The sequence below is a fragment of the Aplidium turbinatum genome, chromosome 6, assembly GCF_918807975.1.
Source record: "Aplidium turbinatum chromosome 6, kaAplTurb1.1, whole genome shotgun sequence".
In the NCBI taxonomy this organism is placed as follows: Eukaryota; Metazoa; Chordata; class Ascidiacea; order Aplousobranchia; family Polyclinidae; genus Aplidium; species Aplidium turbinatum.
The window spans coordinates 17,506,977-17,530,832 of record NC_137477.1 but is presented as its reverse complement, the minus strand read 5'-3'; the positions used below and the strand labels follow the sequence as shown (position 1 = coordinate 17,530,832).

At 37.1% G+C, this 23,856-nt stretch overlaps 1 protein-coding gene across 1 annotated transcript; it reads left to right on the top strand.

The window, feature by feature from the left end:
- The first annotated feature begins 9,280 nt into the window (after positions 1-9,280).
- Positions 9,281-23,501, top strand: LOC145772639 (uncharacterized). The gene is made up of 8 exons (XM_082584506.1): positions 9,281-9,518; positions 10,049-10,110; positions 14,330-14,438; positions 14,789-14,891; positions 15,810-15,889; positions 17,622-17,779; positions 19,685-19,762; positions 22,780-23,501. The coding sequence occupies exons 1-8, from the start codon at positions 9,380-9,382 to the stop codon at positions 22,945-22,947; spliced, it is 897 nt and encodes a 298-aa protein (XP_082440632.1). The 5' UTR covers positions 9,281-9,379; the 3' UTR covers positions 22,948-23,501.
- The last annotated feature ends 355 nt before the right edge of the window (positions 23,502-23,856 follow it).

Genomic DNA, 23,856 nt, shown 5'->3' with positions numbered 1-23,856 from the left:
AGTTAGCTGAAGTGATTGGACTTGTAATCAATGTGAAAAAAACAAACTTGTATTTGACCATTAATATTTCCAATGAACACTCATTACAAATCAATAGACTAAACATACAACTTACAAATCAGTTTAAACGTCTTGGATCACAAATTAGAAGACCTGGCTCAGACATTTAAGATCGACAACACAAAGCAAATGCAGTAAAAGCAGATTTACACAATATATCGCACAGTAATTAATCATCATCTTTAAAACATCATCTCATACGCCGATGATCTTTAAAACTTAATTTATATCAAACACTTGTTCTTCCCCTTCTTACATATGCTTGTGAAACATGTTGATGTTAAATCAAACGTTCACATAGCATGCGAACTACAAAAGCATATACTCACTGTATTACTAAATGTGATAAGTTGGGCTATAAGACTAAGGGTTGAATGTAGAAACTAAACCAGCTGTTCTTAGCCATAAGAACTACTTAAGTACTAATCATGTCTTAAAACTGTATGCAGAAACTAAACTTTTGACTAAGCAATACTTAAGTTCTTATCAAAATGTTCAAAAGGTAAGACTGCTACTGACCAGTCTTAAGTTGTGATTATTTCTGGCAATGCCTAAAAGTTATGGTACACGTTAGGCTGATACGAGGTGATGGGGGGATTGCTTTTATGCTGGTAGAGTTGCTCCGTTCGCTTTTGGTTGATTTTCTTTGGAATTTTTATGGTTTTGAGAAAACTACAGGAAATTTCCAAACTACCGACGGCGACCTCATGGGATTGCACCAAAGCACTGTTTGCAGAGCAGTTCACAGGATTTCAAAGTGTATTGCTAAAAGAAAATCTAATTTTATGAAGTTTCCTACCAACTTGGCGGAAGTCAAGCAAGCTTTTTTTGCTACAATATTGCTGGGTTTCCTTTAGTTGTGGGTGCAATCGATTGCACGCACATACCCATAAAGTCACCAGGTGGAGACACCGCCGAAGTTTTCAGAAACCGCAAAGGTTACTTTTCTGTAAACGTGCAGGCAATCTGCACAGCAGATCGCATTTTTACGAATGTTGTTGCGCGATGGCCTGGGTCAACTCATGACTCCAGAATTCTTGAAAACAGCGTCATACGGGACAGACTCGAAACCAATGAAATAAACGGTCTCCTGTTAGGAGACAGTGGGTATGCATGTAAGCATTACATAATGACGCCAGTGCTGAACCCAGCTAACGATAGGGAACGAAGATACAACAGGAGTCACATTAACACACGTGTTCGAATCGAACAGCCATTTGGTGTCCTGAAGCAACGCTTCAGGTGTCTTCGCGTTCCACTGGGGACACATTTCAGTAACTCCTTGGTAATAATAATAGCAGTATTCTGTCTGCACAATTATGCAGTTAAACGTGGACTACCACTTCCAGAAGATGTTGTTGAACAAGATGACCACAATCAAGGACCAGAAGTAGATGATGCTGCTCCTTTATCTTCCTCAGCAACAAGCTTACAAGGACGTGCGGTTCGCTTGCAGTTAATAAACCAATACTTCCAATAAACCAATACTTTCAGTTAATAGACCCTTTGGCAAGAGTTTATGCGACTATGCATGCTTGAAAAAACTCAGATTCATGGTAATAAAAAACTGGTATCAGGGAATTGAAGTGGTTTATTATCATCGTTACCTTTAGAGGTTACAATGATGGTTCAGCAAAGTTGACCACATTTAATACTGAGGCATGTAAATTCACTGCAAGGGGTAACTACAATTTGCAAAAATGCACAAGTATTGTAGACTTCAGTTATGTAAATACAAGAGAAAAATACTTCACCGCAGTAAATTTTTAGCGCGCTAATCAAATTGGGGGGGGGGGGGCTCGAAAGCGCGCAAATCAAAGTGGGAGGGCCCTGAGCAACTGCCCAATTTGCCCATTCTTATATCCACCACTGCAAACGGCTGTCGCTCCCAGTGACCAGTATGTAATTTGCAGTACTATGTCAAAACTGGATCGCTTTATACATTGTTTTTAATTCTTATTATTAGGAAGGGTTATTACAGCATACAAATGACCAGAATTAGAAGTTTCGTATGAGCAGGTGCTGCTTTGCAAGTCTAGTGTCGGTGATGTATCAGCGACGACGTAAGAAATTCTTACGCAATGCGTCACGTACGTAGACTTAAGTCATTGATTGAAAACTTAAACAGAACTTAACTAAGAAGAGATTAAGAATACTTTCTGCAACAAAAAATCGACCAGGACTTAAACAATGCTTAGCTAAGTTCTTCTTAGCGTTAAGCAGTTCTTTAGTTAAGTTTAGTTTCTACATTCAACCCTAAGTTATCTGCTTTCCACCACAAATTGAAACACCCAGAAAGTTTGTAAAACAAAGCTGTGTTAATGTGATAGATGAAACTGATATAGACAAATACTGTATGTTGAGCCGAACAAACAAGATGTTGTTTGCAAACGTTTGCATTTCTGGAAGTTTTCATCCAGCTGCTGGTAAAATTGCACGAGAAAAAGATGTTGCTGTAGGCATTCGGCGTCGGCACTCGGCGTCGCAGTGAAGCTCAATTAGCTCCAACTGCCGGTGAGCTAAAACCTCATCAGGGAATACGCAGAAGGGAGAAGTGAATAGCAATAAGTCTTTATCAACATCTTGAAAGTGGTCACTAAATTCACTTGCAAGGGATACTAAGACTGTGGCATATTTTCTGTCTCAACACACCCACTGCCAATAGTGATATCACGCAAAGCTGGACAATCTGTTGTGCAAGACTCCATTAGTGACAACTGTCTCTGAAGTCATTTTTTGTTTTTAAAAAACTGCAAGTTGAATTGGTATGATTTTTGTTTGGTGCAGGCTAAACATAACACATGGTGCAAGTGCAAAAACATACCTGGGTCACAGAAAAACGTATTGCAGGACGGATTTGGCCGCAGGCCGGACTTAGGACAATAAATAATTGCATAAAAAGAATTAATAAGAACGGTTAGCCTTTTGAAAATAGAAATAAAATTTTCTGGTTTAAGTGGACCATCAACTTATATTATCTTTCTCGTTCGTTCCACTTGAATGGTGAGATCCACAGCTGTAGATTTCAAAAGGTGCTTTCTTTATTTAAATGCTGTTATATCTCATACCGCACATTCTTGCAAGCTCACATCACGAACAAATCACACAGCATACCTCAAAGCGGATTTTGCGATAAAAAAAGCGGAAGTTTTTATATAAAAGTTCCTGTAATTTTGACTGCTTGATTTCAATAGTCTGCACGGAAATAATGGTAACATTGTACAAATAATTAAACAAAGTTCCAAAGGTTAAAAATATTTTTTTGGGTTGTTTAATATTTATTGCGTATTGTTTCAAGCAGTTTGTTGTCACTAACGAGACAAGTGTACTTTAAAAATACCTACTAAACTCAATATGTTTAGTAGACAAAAGCAATGCTATAGCTCAGCTTCAACACTCAAGTTGCAATTAGGTCAATTTAGAGACAGCATTAGATAAAGAGTAAATACGGCTTTACAAAAGATTGAGTTTCGCTTTTAGCAGCTTGATTGTTGCTCACTTTACAATGTAGATATTAACAGCCTGTTTTAGGCTTATACTGCATGCTCGCTGTGGTAATAGCGAAGAGTGCACTAGCTTTCGGAACACAGTTCCTTAGTCATGTCACTCATGTGCAATGACGAATGGTGTTGAAGTCAGTGAGTGGTTGTTTTATGCGGCTCTTTTGTTTAGCTTGAGGCTGCTGTCTGTGAGTTTCTGTGTTGTTAGGTATTATTGCTGTGAAATTGTGTTGAATCAGTTGATTAATAGATTAGGTGACGTAGTTCTTCTCTTTTGGCACGGTTGTTGCTTTTTGGATTTTGTCTACTTATGAAAAATATAGTCTCTGTGAAGCGCAATTGTACCGCATCGTTTTTTCTGGCAGTGATTGCAAACTTAAAATCGTCGAGGCACTGTTGTTGATGATCAAAGACAAAGACTGAACTTTTGTCTGAGCTAAGGTGTTCTTTCAGGTGGGAGTGGAGTGGGCGGATCGTGCTGCCTATGTAGCTTTCTCTGCATTTTTTGCATATGATCTTGTAAACATAAGGCACCTGCAGCTAATAAGGCCAGGCTATAGTAATAAGGCCCACCCCCTGGATCTCCGTTGTTACAAATCTTTTAAACAAAATTGGAAGCTCTGATTGCTGCTATGGTGAATTGAGACTAACTGGTAAAGTTTCACAGTCTAAAGTTGAGAACTTTTTGAGTTACGGAAAGTTGAAGTGTGGGGGGACCGAAATTGAGTGGTTTTATTAGTTTTCACATATTTTAGACTGTTCTGCAGTTAACAAACCGCTTTGACTTCCGTTTTTTTGCATTTTATGTGAAAGATATGTGCATGCTGATGCAGTAAAACCAATAAATTTGAACTTTTTTTCTAATTAAAGCAAGACTGATAATGATGATCAGACTAGGCTAATTTTGGTAATGAGGCCCATGGGCCCCTGGGGTAAAGTTGTGCACCCCTGGTTAAGAAAGTGAAGGTTAAAGACTTGAGTGACCTAAACAAATCTTGTTACACCAATAATCCAATTTGTTATTGCAATGGAAATATCATAATTTCAGAATCAAAACACTTTATCATCCCTACCATAGCCTATCTAAAAACACCATGTCGCTTTTTAAAAAATGGAGCATGGGACTGGGGAGGGAATAGTTGTCTCTGTGTATTTAATTATTAGTTATGTGCCTGTGTTGTCGATTAGAAGTTGTTTTGTGGTGTTGTTATTGTGAAAATACACCTTTTCCATCACTTTTGGTGCTAATTCAAACCGGGCCTCATTCACAACACGTGCATCTAATAAGGCCCGCTTGAGATTTTTTTTAATTTTTTAATAATTTACAACCCCTTTTACTTAGAAACTTGTTTCATAGATATGTTGTTTAGATAGACCCAAAGTATCCTTATTCCAAGTTTCGTTCAAAATTATGCGGTATTTACAAAAATATTGAGATTTGAAAATTAGCGGGCCTTATTAGCTGCAGGTGCCTTAGTTCTTGGTGATACACATGTCGTCGTTCCGTAGTGGGCAGTCTTGTAGCCGGCAAGGTTGGGATTTTGTCATTTTTTAAAGAGTGTTTCATAAGGTTCTTGAGCGTCGAAAGAGGAAGACTGGCAAATCCAAGTCTTTAAGACCTTCTTTACTTTACGGTCTGCGTCGTGGCTCATAAAAGGAAATTCAAAATGTATCGGGTTATATGGTGTTTGGGAGGTTTTGTTTATTTGCTGGTGTTGTCGTCGTCTGGGTAGTTGCTTAAAAAAGTCTTTGGGGTATCCGTTCTCCTCGATCGTCTTCTAGAATTCCGTCATGTGTAGTATTGTTCTGTTGGGAGAGAAACATCTACTCTTTCTTCTCTGTATTGCGTTTAGAAGTATTGTCTTCTTTGTAGGCCTACTTGTAGGTATAGGGCTAAGTCGACGTGTGGGAATAGTTGCGGGAGTAAATATAGCTTTCATAGCACACTAAATACAGCTAACAGAAAACACAAAAGAGCAGAAAATAGCTTCAACATTTGAACTTTAGATTGCAGTGGTAAATGTTATTTTTGTTTAATGAAAATCCGTTAACCTTTGCTACAATCCGATAATACGTAAACCAGTCAGATGGAAGTTGGAAAGTTTAATTAAGTTGCATTTTGTACTGAGCCTTCCTCGTAGGCTAACTGACTACTGTAAGGAATGCCCTTTCAGCAGTGAACTTCATAACCTTAGGCTATCTGGGAAACTTCATGCAGTTTCCTTTCACCAAAAGCGTTATAGTGGTCATGTCCGGTGGCCGGTGGTTTAAGCCAGAAATACGAAGGCTTTTTCATGCTTTATAATTACATCCTTCATCCTTTACTTGAAAGGATTAAAAAACAATATATCTTGCTGGCAGAGTATTCATGCGTGACGAATGTGTAGAAGTTTATGCATGACGTATCAATGAAAGAAAAGACAAAGACAGGAGCGTAGCGTCAAATTTTAAAGTTTGTCCTTCGAAAGCTATGTGAAATCCATAAGTTAGGCTAATCTGCATCTTTTAGATTAGGCCTACAACATGTTTTCTACTTTTTCTTCTTTTATTGTCGTACTTGATTCCAACCATTGACTGCCTCTTGTAAGTTATGAAAAGTTTTCAAGATCCTCGGTCTTTGCTATGTGTATGTTTAGGTGTTGGTTTTGTCGATTTGTTGATTTAAGTAGGTTAATCTTTGTCTGCCTTAGGCAGGTTTCCCTTCAATTTTGTCTGTGAGAGAGAGATGTTTTAATTTTCCCTTTCGCACAGCGTGGCCTAGCAAATGAAGTTGTTTTTCTGTTGTTTATTAGTAGTTCATACTTTTTAGAATAGTCAAAAATACTTCTTACCATTTTGGGTGGTGTTCTGGTGTAAATGATGTTTTTTTTTTTAATTCAATAAGAGAAGTTAAAATTAGCTAACACAGTCGGTCATTGAAGGTCGTCCACTGCCTTTCGCAAAAAGCTGGCTTGCAACGTGTCAGTAACTAACATATAATGTATGTTCTACTAGGAGCAACTTAAACAACGATCTTAAGGGTTAGACCCGCCAACTACGAATTTTCTAAGCAGTCTAAAGCTAGCCGTTTGATTTTAATCAGCGAATTACGGTTGACACATACAAAAGATAAGTAGTCAGTGAAACAAGTTGGTTTATCAGCAGATTAGTTGAATCGGTGAATAATCTACTGTTGGTGATTAATCTACTTTCCAGTCATGTCATAAGTTATTATTTGATTCGTTCAGCTTAAAGATGCCATCCGTGAGTGCAGAATCCACGTCACTGAAGATTTCTAGATTTCCTTATTTACCTGGACTCTTTTTGAGTTTCGATCTCTAACTTGGGGGTCACGACCCCACGTGGGGTCGCCATGGTTGGGGTTTTAATCCAAATTATGTATAATTAGATTTAAAATATTTTCTCCCATTCCGAAAAACAAAGTAGGGTCGCGTGTAAACGCTACGTTCATTTTTTTCAATTGTGGTCGCTTCTTAAAAAGTTAAAGACCACTTGTTCTAAAGATCGAATTTGACTATGAACCACCATAATGATGTCATGATGCTGCATAGGTTGAGGTTTTTCCACTGAAGCATGAGGTTGACGGTATTCAGTACTTTGAAGCTGTCCAAAATTGAAACTGATGCTCTTCGAAGAGCTGTTGATTGAGGACTAACACATGGCCAAAGTTTCTACATTCTGCTCCGGTGTAAAAAAGTATTTGATAAAGATTCTTTAGCACTCACTTTCAGGCGATCATTGAAATATATTATGAAAATGTATAGGGAAAATTAATAAAATTATGTTTTTATGTTCACATCAAATGTAATTATACAGAAGCTTGAACATATGTCTGTTATGCGCTCTAGATTTTATAGAGCTTCCAGCTTTTATGAAGTTGACCACTTCCACAACAATGTTTACGACACCTTTTATCACTAGGAGGCAAGAATGCGTTCGTGAATGCCAAAGCTGTTGATTTTTCAGAATTAACAGTACTATCATCACGCGAATATGATTGTAATCATTATAAATAAAGACGTCGAACGAACAAGAGAAATAGTTGACGCTCGAGGAATAAATTTGGTAAGAGATGAAGTGGTCCGTCCATCACCTGTAGCCCGTCAGAGCCATTAAAATACTTCCCTAAGCTTTTGGAATTGATTGGTTAATCGATGATGACGAGCCGACGCAGCATGCCGTCAGAAATACGTTGAATGACAATGGAGATCGACAAATACTTCATTAGATGGATAGAGAAATATTGGGAGAATACAAATGTATTTTCTGCTTAAGTAGCAGGCCTATATACTGTATCACGTATTAATACGCTATTGTTAAATATATGCAAATATCCACATTCTAATAGCCTATCTAACATATCAGCATGTTTGCATCGCTAATTACACCATTTTACAAAGAACTGTTGTCTTTCATTTGTTAAAGTAAAGACTGGAGTTAACAATTCCGAATGAACTATTTCAGTAACAGTAGCCTATTAGCTACACTTTACGAGAAGAATGATACTGTATATTTCAAATAACAGACTTTAAAAAAATAGCAGGTAGTCTGCTTTGCTTTGTCAAACGAGGATTAACTTTGTAAAACATTTAGGCTAGGCTACGAAGGTGGGCCATCTGATGCACTGTGACCACTAAAGCGGCTAAAATTACCTGTATGCGATCAATAAGCAGCTTCACAAGTTTCATAATCGGGTGGTTTGCTACATTTTTGACAGGAAATATAACGACGCTTTTTCGCAAACATTTAAATTAGCAAACAGGAAGCTCATGTAAACTGATGAAGCAGCCTATCGCGACAGCAGCTTTAGGTAGGCTACAGCGATTTTTTTTGCTTTACCAAAGTGAATTGTAGAATTGCTGTTAAAGCAAAAAATCCCCTTGTATTGTATTGCTGGAAATTTTATACCTTTTCTTTGTAATTACTTACTCTTGGCAATTTTTCCGTGACAAAAAGCGTGACAAAAACGCAATGAAGCGTGTCCTCAACTTCTTTTGGTTCCCAAAACAATAAAAGTTTCTTTTAGTTAGAGGCTATAGGTAGGCTACTGCAGTGTGTGGGTAAAAACAAAACTAATTCACGTCGAGTCGTATTAACGCGATACAAAAATGCCCTCCGTTATAGTTTTTTTACTTTTTAAATTTTTACTGATTAAATCTTATTACTATCCAGAACAAGTGGAGCAAATTCTTTTGTAGTTATGCAGTTGCCTTTTCCTAATGTAATTTGTTTTCCGTCTGTTTTCCACACTATTGCTTTTAATCGCTGCGTATTTCTTGATGATTATAGTCAGTGAGCGAGTTACGTTCAAGAAGTTGAAACTTATTGCATTTTTATAAATATTTTCAGATTCCTGATGAGGGCTTCAGTTAAGTCGAAAACGTTCGACTATTTGTAAAATATGTAAATATATTGTTATAATGCTCAACCCTGTTGTATTGTTGTGCCTTGCCTATCTTTGGTACAAGAAAGCAAACTCTTTCCCGAAACTATAGAACAAGAAAGAGCGCGACTGTAAATTTCATACAAACTTGCTACAAAAACATGCACAAACGCAAAAAATCCTTAACTGGGGCTAATATAAATGAATTTCTATTTGCAGCAGCAGATTTTGCTTTTAAGTGAGATTGCCTCTGGTTTTTCCAGACATCAGCTATGAAGACGATATGAAAACTGGTTTTGTAATTTTAGCTTAGCTGTTTAATTTTTTCATCAGAAAAAGGCTAAATATATTAAAAATAGAAATAGACTTTGTGTAAAAGTTGTGCTTTTCAAAATGTTGTTAAAGTTACTTTGTTGATGATACTTTGAAAGAGAGGATGGATTCATTTTTCGGCCCGCCTGTACGTTCAATACGAAAGCATGACTTTTATAAGCACAACTACATGTCGCCTGCATTTTGTGCTCACTGCGGGAAGTTATTGAAAGGCCTAGTGAAGCAAGGACTTCAATGCAAGCGTACGATTTTGTTATTTCTGTGTTTTTTCTGCTTTAAAGTATAATTCATTTGTGTTTGCACTTTTATTTTTGCACCTTTTCACTGATTCTGTGACGTTGTGATTTATGTAGCCTACCGTCACCGTTTCTGTGCCTAGGTTCGATTTTAAGTAGGCTCATAACGAAAACTTAACAATGGTTATGGACGGTTGGGTTTCTACTTGGGCAAAGCAGCATTGTAGTAGTCGAAGGTATAACTGCTTTAAGGAGCCATTGGTTTGTGCACCCCTATTTAGGAACCGCCGATCTAAGTGAAGCAATGCGAAGGGTACAAAAATCAGGAGTTTCTCGATGACGACAGAATTTAAGATACAAATGTTTACATGTGGACAAGCATTTTTATTTATAATGTAGGTATGGGGTCTTAGTTTCAACTCGAATCAAGGTTCATAAATAGCAAAAAAGGAATATTGTATCTTGCATTTAAAATTGAGCTGAAGGAGTGGTCATGTTGAAGACGTTTACATTCTAAGTAACTTTTGCACTTGCAGGCTGCGAAGTGAACGTTCACAAGAAATGTAAAGACGTTTTACAAACAGCATGCATTGAACTGGTGAGAAACTTTGTTGTTCCTTTTTTGTTCCTTTGTTGAAAAGTAACTAGTAAATTCAGCTACGTTTTGCCATTTAGAAATTCAAAGTCGTATGGTTTTAGAAAACTTTTTAATATTGTTTTCCTGCGAAGAACTTCACAGATTGTAATTAAAGCTAAACTTATTGTTTAAAAAAATAGCGTTACTGCTTGTAATCAATTACCAACTAAAGGCCATAAAATAACGTTAGCCTATATAGCCTACCATATAGTTCAATATATCTAAACGTTTTCTGAAAAATAATCTGAAATACAATCCACCCAACCAATAACCTCTAAAAAGCTTTTTACGCAAACGCCGATATACTTTCTACGTAGGCTACAAACAAAGCTTTTCAACAAATTAGTTTTGCCTCATGTTTAGGTTATTTCCATTCAAGCTGAAACCCACTGTATTGTATAATCACCGAGTCAAAATCATTTCGCGTAACTGCTGAACATTCAGCTATAAAATAAAGAATTATAAATCGTTTGTCAATTTTAAGCAATCAATAACATATTTTTGTTATACCTCGTATAGCTTGTTCATCTTAGAATCTAAGATCTACGAAAGAGATCGATGCTCAAAATGTAAATCTTGTACTCCGATGCGGTTCATTCCCTCTTTTCAAAAATGTATACATACACAAGCTCATACGTTTTTATGTATTTTCAATTCCTTTCTTGATTAAAAATTATCTACATTTTTATTGTTTTTCTGATCTGTTCATTCTTTTAATAAACACTTGTCATACAAATTGTAAAGTGAAGGAAATGTCTAGTAACAAAATAGATTTCTGTAGAAAAGAATGAATCCAATTAAAAATTTTTTTTACTGACCCATGAGTTGCTTGAAAATTTGGTTTATGCTATATTTTTTCGATATATTTTAACATAGTTGACAAAAAATCGGCGAAGCACCAAAACAGCTTTCATTATTTTTATTGTGGTCTTTGAAATTTATTGATCTTTGCTTTTCAACGTTTTGATTATATTTTCATCAACAAAGATCGATCAACATTGAAAAGTTGTTTTCATGGCTTATTTCCAAAACGCAGGGTAATTTTGATTCTGCAATTGTAGAAATCTTTATCCTTACTTTGAGAAAGCCGTTTTAAAAGATTTAACCCTTGGTGTTGGCATACTTACACAAGCTTTCAGCCACTATAGTAGACCGGACAAACAGAGTAACTTTTTGGCTTGTTGTTGAAGTGTTGCCTCCAACACAATTTAATTCATTGTATGTCGCTGAATGAAGCTGTCCTTAAAATGTAGCTGTTAGTGGGTATTGCTCAAATGCACGCCCCAAAAGTCGAACCAGCGCTGCTTGATTTGTCCGTTTTTTTATTTTTCATTCACAAAGTTTGGCGCTCAACTATCCCAACTGAGTTATCCGAGTAATCTTGCTTAAGTCTTCCAGCGCTGTTTGTACAGAAGTTATAATTGCACTTACATTTGACTGTAAGATAATCGGTGGTTTCCGTATGTTTATGACCCTTTTTGACTTTTCTTGAAGCAGTTTGTGCTTTTTAGCTTATCACGCCATACAGTGGTTCATTTGTGCACAACAATTTTTTCTGTTCAAAAATCTTCATGTCAAGATTACAAACTTTAAAAAAATTCGATCTTTGTAACACATGTTTTTGAAAATTTTCCAGTGTACAAAAGAAAGCTCTTGATGTGTTGAGCTGTAGTTAGAAAAGTTTGACCGTCAAAGAGTTAGAAATTACAATGCGCGCACCATGCAACCATGCACTTCAATGAGGTGACGTCACATAAGGTTATACTGCTTCTTGCGATAAGCGAGATGTTGTTTCAAGATCAGCGGTCAGAGCTGATCAAAGATCATTTTTCTTTCTTGAACCGTCTGATGAGGATGACTTCTGGCAAACAAAATACAAAATATTGTCATCTGGTTGGTTTGAATCTTTATCCTCGGACTGACAAAGCCTTGATAGGTTTTTCGTGGTAGTTTCGCATACTTGTAGACTCTACAGGGATCTACAATGTAGAGGCTCTTGACGTAGGGCCGGTTACCGAAATTGACAGAGTGAAGTTTTCCGATCGTTGAAGTGTTGTTGCCGGGAAATTATTCCATTCACTAGGTGCCGCTGAATGGAGAGCAGTCCTTAGAATGCGTTGCTCAAGCGTACACCCCGAGAGTCGAACCAGCACGCATGATCTTGAGCCGGGCGCGTAACCGCTGAGCTAACTGGACGGACTGAGCTAAACGGGCGGACACTATAACAATACCAATTGCCTTTTATGTAATTTTAGTAAACAAATATTGAACAGGCTATATCAATCGAGTCCTTTTGTTTTTGTAAACAGACACTAGGCTATTATGTATATCTATTTTTCTTAAAGTGCCCCTGACAGGTTGGACCCAAGTACAGTAACTTTTTAAAGCATTTCCTAGCGCAGAATTATGCTTAGCAAACTTTTTAATCTTAACCTCGAAGCTCAACTGGTTAGGGCGAAATTTATACAAAACGACTGCTTCGCAGCGCCACTACTGACGAAACTCTATATTTCACTGCTCTGGGACGACTTTGGTGGTGTTACGTCATACTGGGTGGGCGTCGTTAGCGACGGATACAACAAATGCTTTCTATATGTAATTGGTGGATCACAGTTTGGTCGGAGTTGATACAAGCGGTTGCTTTTTTCAAAGATTTATTGTTTTTTGCAGTTTAATAAAACTGTACTGGATACGTTCCTACAAAACCTAAAATATACTTGAAGTGAAAAATGAAGAAATCGTGCGAATCATCATTCATATTTAATTCATCACTATTCATAAACAAATAAAAGTTCTTTCTCTCTCTCTCATAATGTGCCTCCAGTTGGCCATTGAAATCCGGTGTAACGTCCATCTGGACTTGGAAAATTGTTTCGAATTTGCCAAACAATGCATGACGGCAGCACAATCCGATTGTTGCTTCCGAGAGCATCACCTTGTAGTATCCACTCCAATACATGCCCGTAAGCGAATAATTACTGATACTGCCTGCAAGGAAATAAAATCACTTCTTTTAGTGTGCATTCTTTAGCGTTTAGGGTATTTTTAGCCTAATGTAACATCCTTACTCTTTTGATAGGTCTCCGTTTTCTCCTTTCGGTTTATTAGTTTTTCTCCAGTTCTTCCTGCTCCTCATAAAAAAGTCCTCAGAACTGCAGGGTGTAAGTGTGCCTCAAAATCAGTCAAATTGGTAACACAGCTAGATGCGTCTTTCTTGTCTTTCTTCAAAGGCTCTTTCGTCTATGGCACTTCATGGCAACATACACATTCATTGGGCTGGGGCATAGACTCGCACTTGTGGCAAACGCACCACCTAGAGTTCCCAGCAGCACGCCACTCATTGCTGGGAAAATCCAAATCTGGTTGGTTGTTTTAACAAAATAATCTCCATTGAAGTGAAGAGAACATATACGACTGGTTTTGTACGGCCCATCCCACTTTCGAACTTTTGAAGAAAACTTTGACTATTTTCTTCTCAGCACCTTGTTTTGTTTGAAAGCGCGAAAAGATAGCACACGTCTTTGTCACGACACTGTCACATACACAGCAATTTGCCGGCATTACCTCAACCATAAATTAAGGGTACTATTTGTGAGATAGCCTACTGCTGTTATACTGCAAATGGCTATAGCCAGGCCAGATTAGGACAAATAAAAAATTATCAAAATTGTAGCCCTACAAGAGTTTAGAAAAACTGCAATTTTAATTGAATTGAGATGTTGTTTGATAAAAATAAACTCAACCTATTTGATCTAAACCTGATAGCAATATAATAATAAGTTGACTTTTTCATTTCGGTAATTCTCATTTTGCACATTCTTTAGACCAACAGAGCCCCACACATTGACGTTTTGCAGTAGTCGTATCATACCTTACCAACTCACCTCAGAGAAAGAAAGTATCCTTCCCACCCATGGTGACGTCACAGTGGTGTTGCCGTTTTTATTTTTGCAATTGAATGAGTGCTGGATTTGCCGAAAGTGAACGAAAGTTTACAAGCGTGTAACTTAGTAGCCTGTTGATATTTTTTACGATTTGCTGGTCAGGGAAGTTTGCTAGTGTCATCTCTTTGGTATCTTAGGTAAATTTAGCAAATTTATTTTTCTGTCAGAGGCACTTTAAGAAAATACTCTATAGTACTGTATTCATTATTAAGTTTGTCAATTTTGCTTATTTTCAGATTCTCGGAAATCATCACTTTGTCCAGAAGACATACACCTCTTTAACTTATTGTGATTATTGCGATAAGTTGCTTGTCGGACTTGTCAATCAAGGTCTACAATGTTCAGGTTAGTCACCACATGATGTCGTTAAAGGTTTGTGTCTGAAATAAGCATAACTTTTGAGATTTTCTGTTTATTATTTTGAATCAAATCCTATATTTTAGCAACTATTGAGCTGTATATTATGCAAAACGATGGTCCACGCTGTAAGCCTGCAGCGTTTTTTCCTTCTGGTGTGTGTTCAGAACTACTCTACTCTACACATTTGTGGCAACAGTCAAGGCAGAGTCTGAAGCTTGTATTAGTTTTGTTTTATTTTTGACCACCAAAGCAAAAGTGATAGATGAAATTAATTGAATTTTTTTCTAGCTCACTGCATTTTACAACTCACTGCCACATTGTAGTTTTTTTTTTAGAATGTGAAATAAATGTTCACAAAAAATGTCAGGAAAAGGTTGAAAATGCTTGTGTAGACACCGCTCGAAGGCTCTCTACAAAACCATCTGAACCAGAGGAAAGGTAAAAAACTACGAGTTTAATATGATTAGAAGCAAGAGGGGAGTTTGCGGTTTTTGTTAGTAGGTTATGTGAAATAATATTTTCTTTCAATTTGTATAAACTGCAAGGTAAATTGACCAAATTTGGCGAAATAAACTTACTGTAGGGTATATTAGATGTGTGTAGCCTGCCATCTGATTGCCTCTTAGAGAAGTGTATTTCCGGCTCTGATATTTTTCTTATTCTTTTATCTTTTTACCTGTCTCTTTTACTATTCCTTTTTTTTGCATTATGCACCAATTGTGAGTGATATATAATTGAACATGGTACTGTATGAACAGAGTTATTTTTTAGAAATCATACTCCTAAGAGCGAATAAATTAGACCAACAGTTCAGAAAAGGCTGCCATCCCTGTTGTGCGAATTATTTGTGTTTGTATAATTTTGTTTTTTGGCAACAAACCAAACTAAATTGAGTAACGCACGTTTAGTGGTACATCATTCGTCCAGGCGAAGATGTTTTGATAATTTTACAAAATATTAAAAGAAGGAAGATAAAGAAGCTTTTCCTATTGTTGTAACCGTGTCACACAATTCTTGCTTCAACAGCAACACGCATAGCGGCATAGGCTACTATAAAGTGAATTAAAAAGTAACGACGTCACAAATAAAAGCAATAATAAACAAAGAAATGCCGGAAAACTGCTAGATCAGAGAAGGCTGATTCATCACTCCGAGTAATTGCTTGAGCAACGTACTTCAAGGAGAGTTTTCAATTCAGTGACACCGAGTGCTTGAAATAATTCACAAGCAGCAACACCGCAATAAGTGGAAACTGGATTCTGCCAATCTGCTAGACCGGGCCTGAGTCAATGATTTAAAGCCTTTGAATGCACAAAATTTCCATTGACTTACTTTTGGTTTTTGTCGTAATTGCAGCGTAGCGAGAGAAGGAACGAATTTCCAACCAGAGAGAAAACTTGATGAGCAGACTCCATTTGCTGCTATCAACGAAGAAGGTGAGCAACCACTCTGCGTGAGTTTAATAACAAAAGTGTTAGAGACAGTGGTGTATCCTGGTTGGTTTTTGTAGGCATGCAATGGAAGGAGAGTCATAGCCATTGTAGGGGGGTGTGGGGGCATGCCCCCCTAGGAAAATTTTGCAAATTTGCCTTAGGTTTTATAGCTTTTATTGCAATCTGAGCCTTACTTAGCTGATAATTGTTCAAGCTGTTTTGCAAAAAATGATGTTTGGAACGCACTATGAATCCAATGTCTTAATTTTATATCTTTATCCTGCATTGCAGAAAAGCGGACTTGAAGCGCTATGCAGCGGTGTATGGCCTTCAGCATACACCCGACCCGCTTTCTTGATGATCTTTTAAACTACTGTGCTAAAAAAGACCAAGCGTCCAAACAAAAATAGTCCAGCCAAACACTTTTTAAAAACCTCAAATTTCTGAAATTTGGCCTTAAATAGACCAATCTGGCAACTCTGTCTCGAGATCGTGATTTTTGGTAACGCCTAGAACATCACACAACTAAGGCGAAAGATCTATGTCCATTGAGTCCTGTTTTTGTCATGAGTTACCAAGGGGGGTGGGGGGACTTATATACCAGTCCCAGGTATACAAGTTCTCTCATTTTCGCAAACCATCATTTTTCCCGATTAGTTTTTTTTTTCAATTTCTCTTTCGCCTTAGTTGTGTGATGTTCTAGGTTTTTCTGTGATTTTTGTTTTGCATGCAATTTTTAATCTGCATGCCTTGTTTCCATTTGCGCCACGATGTTGTAAAAGAGCGGCGAATAGGCAAATTGTATTATCAACGCATGCTGAGCTCCTCTCAGCATGCACGGTTGCCAAGGTCAGCAAAGTTGCCAAATTTTGAAAACGAACAGTTGTTTCGATGAGATTCTGCTATTAACATTTTCAATTTCTACGCATAAATTCGTTGTTTCTGAAAGATTTCTGCAATACGCCACTGGTTAGAGATGAGTTGCAGCACGAAGCACACATTAGAATTGGATTTGGAACGAAACTACAGTAATCTACATCGTATTCACTTGCATGTGTCTGAGATTATGTACAAGGGTCATGCATTTGAAATGGATGGGACGGCAAGAAAGCTTAACTTTGCCTTTCTTTCATCATGTTTTTAAATGCATATTTTTGCCGAGACATATTTCTGTGCTCTCCTTGTAAGCATTGACCAGAATACTTTTCGAGAATCAATCGTGTCTTACCAATCGGCCACCATACCAGCTTTGTCTATGAACTCTGTGTTTTTTGTATTTTAAATATGTTAAGTATTTGTAAGGAACATGTGGCTACATTACGAAGTTAAGGCTACAGTTGTGCACTGCACATTCAAATTTAATAAACATTGAGACGAATAATTTAGTTGCTGGTTAGTCACTGTTCTGACGCTACCAGATTTATTGAAAGAAGTAATGAAAAATCTGAAACAATCGAAATATTGGAATCAAAACTTGAAGTTTTTTTTGCAAAACAAAAGATCGTGGATCGAACTCTGATTAAAATTAATTTCGGCACAACGTCTAGCAAGCAAAGGCTTAAAATTCAGCAATTAAGTGAATGCAAAGAGAATTAATCATGATCGTTAAAAGCACATTCACGTGTCCTTACTTTTTCAATCCTTATTACTGAAACAACCTTCAATAGATTTTATTTCCATATTTTGCTTTTTTTATCTTTCGTTTTTACTGTTATTTTTCATTATCTATTTACAGCGTCCTCTTCAAATGATTATGAAAGTTTTTTTGAAAAGATGCCAGAAAGTTCAAAGCCAAGATCTTCCTCAGACGAGAATGTTATCAAGTCTGAGTCTCCAAAGTCTATTACTCCAAAAAGAAAACCAACTCTCAAATCAGATGTATTGAAAGACCAAGTAAGTTTGGATGTAATAAAGCACTATGTAGCGGACGTCGAGTGGTCTGAACTTCCGCCCATACCTAGCTGTAGCTGCTACAGCAACATCCCGGGTACTAACGTGTAGTGGGGATGATCTTGAGAACAATATCTTGCTCCTTTTTGCGAGTATGAGTTTGTTGCAAAGAAATGAATGAACTTCCACGTCGGAACGTTGTAGCCTAATAATGCCTTGAATTCAAATAGAACGAGTTAAACTAATTCAGAACATAAAAAAACTACACTACAATAACCATAATTAAACTAACACCGTGACTTCCAAGAAAGGAATCCGTGGCAAACTGACTGAGAAAATAAGGCACCACACAACTGACCGACAGAAACCATACTGAAAACTGGAAAAACTGACTGTGTTTCACGCTGAACGGTTGATTTAAAGGAGGCTTATTGCTTCAAGCAATGCAGCATGTGCCAAATGCGCAACACTACAACAACGTAAAATTACGTATGTAAATCAAACCCTGATAAGTGGTGCAAATTCCGAGGAAACGCCCTAATTTTCAGCAAGCGTTTCAAATTCCTACCAAGCACAAATTTCACAACGGCAATTAAACTAAAGCAAACACGAAAAAAGCCGCAGGCGCTACACAAGGCATAACAACCCTGTAACATTAAACCAGAAATTAAACCAATCCTGTAACATTAAACCATTAAACGTGCAAATTGGATTACATATAGACTAAGTGTCTTGATAGATTGTGTTGGGAATGTTAAAGCATGATATGGAATGTAGCCTATATATGGCTACCACTGTAGAAATCCTCCATGTTAAAAGGTAAAGGTGGTTCCATACTTAATTCAAGTGTCCGGTATGAGAAGATAAGGTTCTCATTGTACTAAGCCTCCGGCACTAAGGAGAGTAGGGTGACCAGTTCCTTTCTATCAACCGCCTTTCTTGCTGCAATTACGCGCACCAAACTTATTACACTCTAGGACCAGCTGGTTGTTGAAAACACCACTCACCTCTACCTATAAAGTCTAGCGGTGTTTTCAACAACCACCTGAAGCCGGGAGTCGAACCAGGTTTGCATAATTAGAAAGCCAACGCTTAATCCGTTGCGTCATCTCACCTCTTATCCTTCATGAAGGCATGCCTATACAAAACCATAATAGAACATAGACGATACAAAAAATGAAAGAAAATTTCCTGGTAGCCTACATTTAGTTTAAAATACTTCGGCCTGAAATTTGTGCAGCGATGACTATTCTATTAGAACATAGACGAGGTCAATTACACTCTGCGAGGTGCTGGTGGTAGCGTTGCCGAAGAACAATAATTTTTAGAGTGAAAATATAGGATTATCACCAATTAACTACGCCGCACTTGCAAATATAGATTTTATTTTCCATTTACTATACTAGAAATACTAATCTCATTTACAAGCCACCGTATAAAAAAAAATTGTTTTCGGACATTCCTCACTATCAGCTTGGGATCAATCTGCGGTCTACAAACAGACCGCGGTCGACGGGTTGGGCACTCATGGTCAAAAGAATTACAATATGGGTTAAGTTAGGCTTCCTTATACTTAACTGGTAACTTAAAAATTACAAATAAGTTATTTCCCTTAAATTCTTTCCAAAGTAAATTATTTTGACAATAAATGTGATTACAGTCTCGTATGCATTTGGTGCATGTAGTCTACAATACAATTAAGGTAAATGAACAAAAAACACTATTATCTTAATATTTTTACTGGGACTATGAAATCTTTTTCCACAGTTTAATCTTTAGTTTTGCTTATCTGTAAAATACGTTGGATTCTGGATTATTACAGTATGTCTTTAAATTTCATTGTTTATTTGCTGACTTCCCTCAATTTGAGGTGGATGTCTATCAAAATTTGTTTCATTTATTCTCTAGATGAAACAAGTGACTGAAGTTATGATCGATAATGTTGATAAGTTGAATGCAAGAAGAGAGAATCTGGACAACTTACAGGTAGAGCACTGATCAGTTGGAGATTCCTGTTAAAAGCGGTAGCCTATTGTTTTTGTGCGGCTTAGAAAGCTATAACTTAGATGCAAGGTTGAATTAACTCACCAGCAGGAGCTCAAGGACACTCAATTGGGTGTCCGACGGTTTTTTCGTAAACAGTTCTTCACAGTGCTGTATTCGTAAAAAAAGCACAGGGTATACTGACATATTTGTCAAAATGATAAATAAGTTAATACACAACTTGCAAAATACTAATCTTTATTCTACCATAACATGAATTATAAACATCAAAATTGGACTAGAGATACTAAATTATTTATTTTTCTATGAATACAGCCTGCAGAGAGGAATCTACATCTTTATCCTCTTTAAAAATTTTGGATCTAGTATCCTTAGCTGATCGGTGGTTTAGTAGCCAGGATCTTACATATTTGTAGTGGTAAATTGAGCCACGGGTGGTCCATTGCAATTAATAAGCATCAAACAGCTCACATTATCAATGAGAAAAGATGCTTTTAAACCTGTGATAATATTTTTCATCAAACTGAAACCACGTTCACATTCTGCTGTCGAACAAGGTAAAGTTGAAATAGAGGCTTCAAATTATTGGGCACAATTTCAACTTTTTCACTAAAGTCTCTTAATCCTTGGATTGACTGTATTTCATCAATGTCAAAGTGTTTACAACTTCTTCTCACCTTTGCTTCTCCATGACGCAAATTTCCTTCTATCATTTTTTCAGGTTGCAAGTTAGCAGTATCAACCATTAGCTGACCATTGTCAGTGTCGGCATTAGTGCAAAGTCTCATTTGCATTCTGCTAATAATGCTCTGAATGAATTGATTTGCGTTAATTGGCACTATTTTAAAATTCTTCTGTATCAGAGGAATATTTCTGAACATTAAATTATCCTTCGCTGCTAAAGCCAACTGTGTTTTTTCTCCCGGATTTTTCTTGAAACTCTCAATAATTCGTATTGTCCATTTTATTAAAAGTTTGGCTGTAGGTAAAGTTGTACGGTACTTCAAGACTGAAGTTTAATGGATAACATGGATAATTCTTGCAGAACATCATACATTAGGAATCTGTATAAGGATAACATAGGCAGTTACGCACTCGCTTGGGAAAACCAGAGGGTGTATTATTAGTTGCTCGAAAAAGCAGAGGGTATACTTCGTATACCGCCGTATACCCTCGAATACAGCACTGGTTTTTCGTAAAACAATAATTGTTCGTAAAATCAATTCTTCGTAAAGCAATTCTTCGTAAAGCAATTCTTTGGGCATGCAGTTGACCGTAATACTAATTGTTCGTAAACAAATGTTCATAAAAGTTAGGCTACAGCTTTAAAAAAAAAATAGTTACAATTGTTTACGAACAATCAATTAGGGTAGCCTATATGCTAGAGATGTGCTAATTGTGCTTAAAAACGTGCTGTATGGAAAATATTCGTTGTGCAGCAAAAGACAGTCGTGATGCCTCAAGTTACCTCGTCTCAGCAAAAACTATTGGACTCAGTCAAGCCACGGCAGCAAAACTGCCAAGCGTGCAGAGCATGAAAAGGGCAGTCACCCAAGTGCGACTGAAGGAAAATGCAGGCCCGGCAATCCCACATTCTCTCCGTGACATTGTGCTTCCAGTAGAGTACAAGCAAACGTTTGCTGGTGTAACATTCTTGGCCTATGATTCTGGGCCTGGAGATAACCGTATGGTCCTCTTTGCCACTGAAAGAAATCTGCAGCTTTTTGCCCGTTAAAAGCACTGGTATGCTGACGGCACCTTCAAGACAGTGCCTTCACTGTTTGAACAGCTTTACACAATACACGGACTGAAGGAAAACACTTCAGTGCCTCTGGTGTATGCCCTGCTGGGGGACAAAAAGAGAGGGACATACACTCATTTGCTGCAAAAGATCAAGGAGTTACCTGCTGTTGCTGTTCCAGAGACAATCATGACTGACTTTGAGATGGCCATGGTTAATGCAGTAAGCAGAGAGTACCCACTTTCAACTCACCGTGGCTGTTTCTTCCATTTGTGCCAGTGCATTTGGAGAAAGACGCAATCAAGTAGCCTGAAGGAGCAGTACGAGACAAGTGCAGAGTTTGCTCTGAGGCTGCGCATGTTGTCGTCTCTGGCCTTTGTGCCTATTGATGAAGTCAGCCTGGCCTTTGACATTCTCATTGATAGGAATGTATTACTAGATGTTGCTCAGCCAGTAACTGACTACTTTGAAGACACTTGGGTTGGACGCCCAGATCGTCGTCAAGGGCGCCGTCCTCCAATGTTTGCAATTCAATGTGGAACTGGTATGATGGCGTCCTCAGTGGCCTTCCCAAAACTAATAATAGCATTGAAGGATGGTACAGAGGGTTCATAGTCCAGGTATCTTTAAATCATCCAGATATTTGGAAGTTCATATCTGCAATCAAGCGATTCAGCTATACGAAGAATTGATGTATACGAAGAATGGCTTTACGAAGAATTGCTTTAAGAAGAATTGATTTTACGAATAACTGTTTACGAACAATTCACCTATAACCCTCAGTTGACCCTTCACCTGTGAGATTGTTGGTTAGATTAGTTACAGTTGCTAAAACTAAGTTTACTATTTACATTTTAAAGCATTTCGGGTTACAATAACTCTAAATTGCCAGGATGATTTGAAATATTGACGCAACTCTGCCTCAATATAATTGTATATAAACATCATCGTGTGTTATAGCAAAATTAAGTTGTTTTTTAAATCATATTTTCCGCGAAACAGTCATATATCAATGTACAGACAACACATTTTTGGTGATAACTCAATATCTAAAAAATGTGTCTAAAGTAGTGTTTCAACTCCGGCCTTCAATTTGTCATTTTTTACTTAATTTTACTCTCTATCGAAACTCATGTCATTGTCATTAGTTATAGGCCTAATAATCAAGATAATTCAAATCTGGTTTTTGTTACCGCAATACCGCATACTAACAAAAGTTTTTTTGTTTGTTTGTTAAAAGTTGTTTGTTTCTGTTTAGGATAAGTCGAGCGACTTGGTAGAACAAACAAAGAAATTTAAGAATCAAGCTGTAGAAATGAAGAAAAAATTCTGGTGGAAAAATAAAAGAATGTACATAATCATTGGAGTTGCAATATCAATCCTTGTTGTTGTTGTCAGTGTTGTTGCTGTGTTAAAATCTCTCTGAAATAACACGACTTAAGAAAGCCGATATCTTTCGCTCTACTTACACCAAGCTAAATAATTTCGTTGCTGAGTTTGACGTTCTAGCTGCTTAAAGAATCGTTAATGTGGCATATACTTGGCTTGTCTAGAAAATCTCTATTTGGCTTGTTGATAAAAATAGTTTGGTACAAAAGTGCTGTAAATGCTGACGTTATGTGTTCAGTCCAAGTCAACAATCTAATAACAACCTTGATAAACTTTTATAGTAACATGACGAACATGTTAAATGGATCGTACTACTAACTAATTTTTAAAAGCAAAATACTCCAGCTATCCAAGTACCGGTAGTCAAAGATAGCAGGCTCAATTGTGATATCTTCAACAAGTTTCTCAGTCACAAACAGATGTTTTTGTTGTGTTATCAATCTATTGGATATTTTAACACAAGAATTAGCAATAATTTAGATTGGTTCATGCAATATTTGAATAGAGCATTTTTTCTAGAAATATTTTTAATTTTAATAAACTGACATGTTGGAATCCATTTGTCTTTAAATACATGCCATCAAAAGCAGAGTGCTGCCTTGTTTTTGTATTTTATCTTACAATTGACTTATGAATGATAGGGCCCTTTCAAAACAGTTTTTCACGCCTGTGCTGCTTCTTCAAATCTATACCAAAGTTCAAATTTAAACAAATACCAAATTTCAAATTTAAACAAAGCGAATGCTGTGTTGCATACCACTCGCAGGAGTGACTTTCACTTTCCATTTTTGTAATAGTGAAGCAAATGCGCGATTGACAGGAAGTTTGTTACTTGTGTATTTACACAAACCTTTTCTTCAAAATTTGCATAGTTAAAGGCATGAATGGATGATTGTCACGCAATTAAATTGGTATTTTCATGGAACTGCTGACGACGTAATTTGAA

What these genes read in the sequence shown, in the direction of transcription:
- LOC145772639 (XM_082584506.1), top strand. Translation starts at nt 9,380, where the DNA reads ATGGATTCATTTTTCGGCCCGCCTGTACGTTCAATACGAAAGCATGAC. An exon ending in GCAAGGACTTCAATGCAAGC is followed by an intron (nt 9,519 to 10,048) that starts GTACGATTTTGT and finishes TTGCACTTGCAG; the next exon opens with GCTGCGAAGTGAACGTTCAC. An exon ending in CAGATGTATTGAAAGACCAA is followed by an intron (nt 17,780 to 19,684) that starts GTAAGTTTGGAT and finishes TTTATTCTCTAG; the next exon opens with ATGAAACAAGTGACTGAAGT.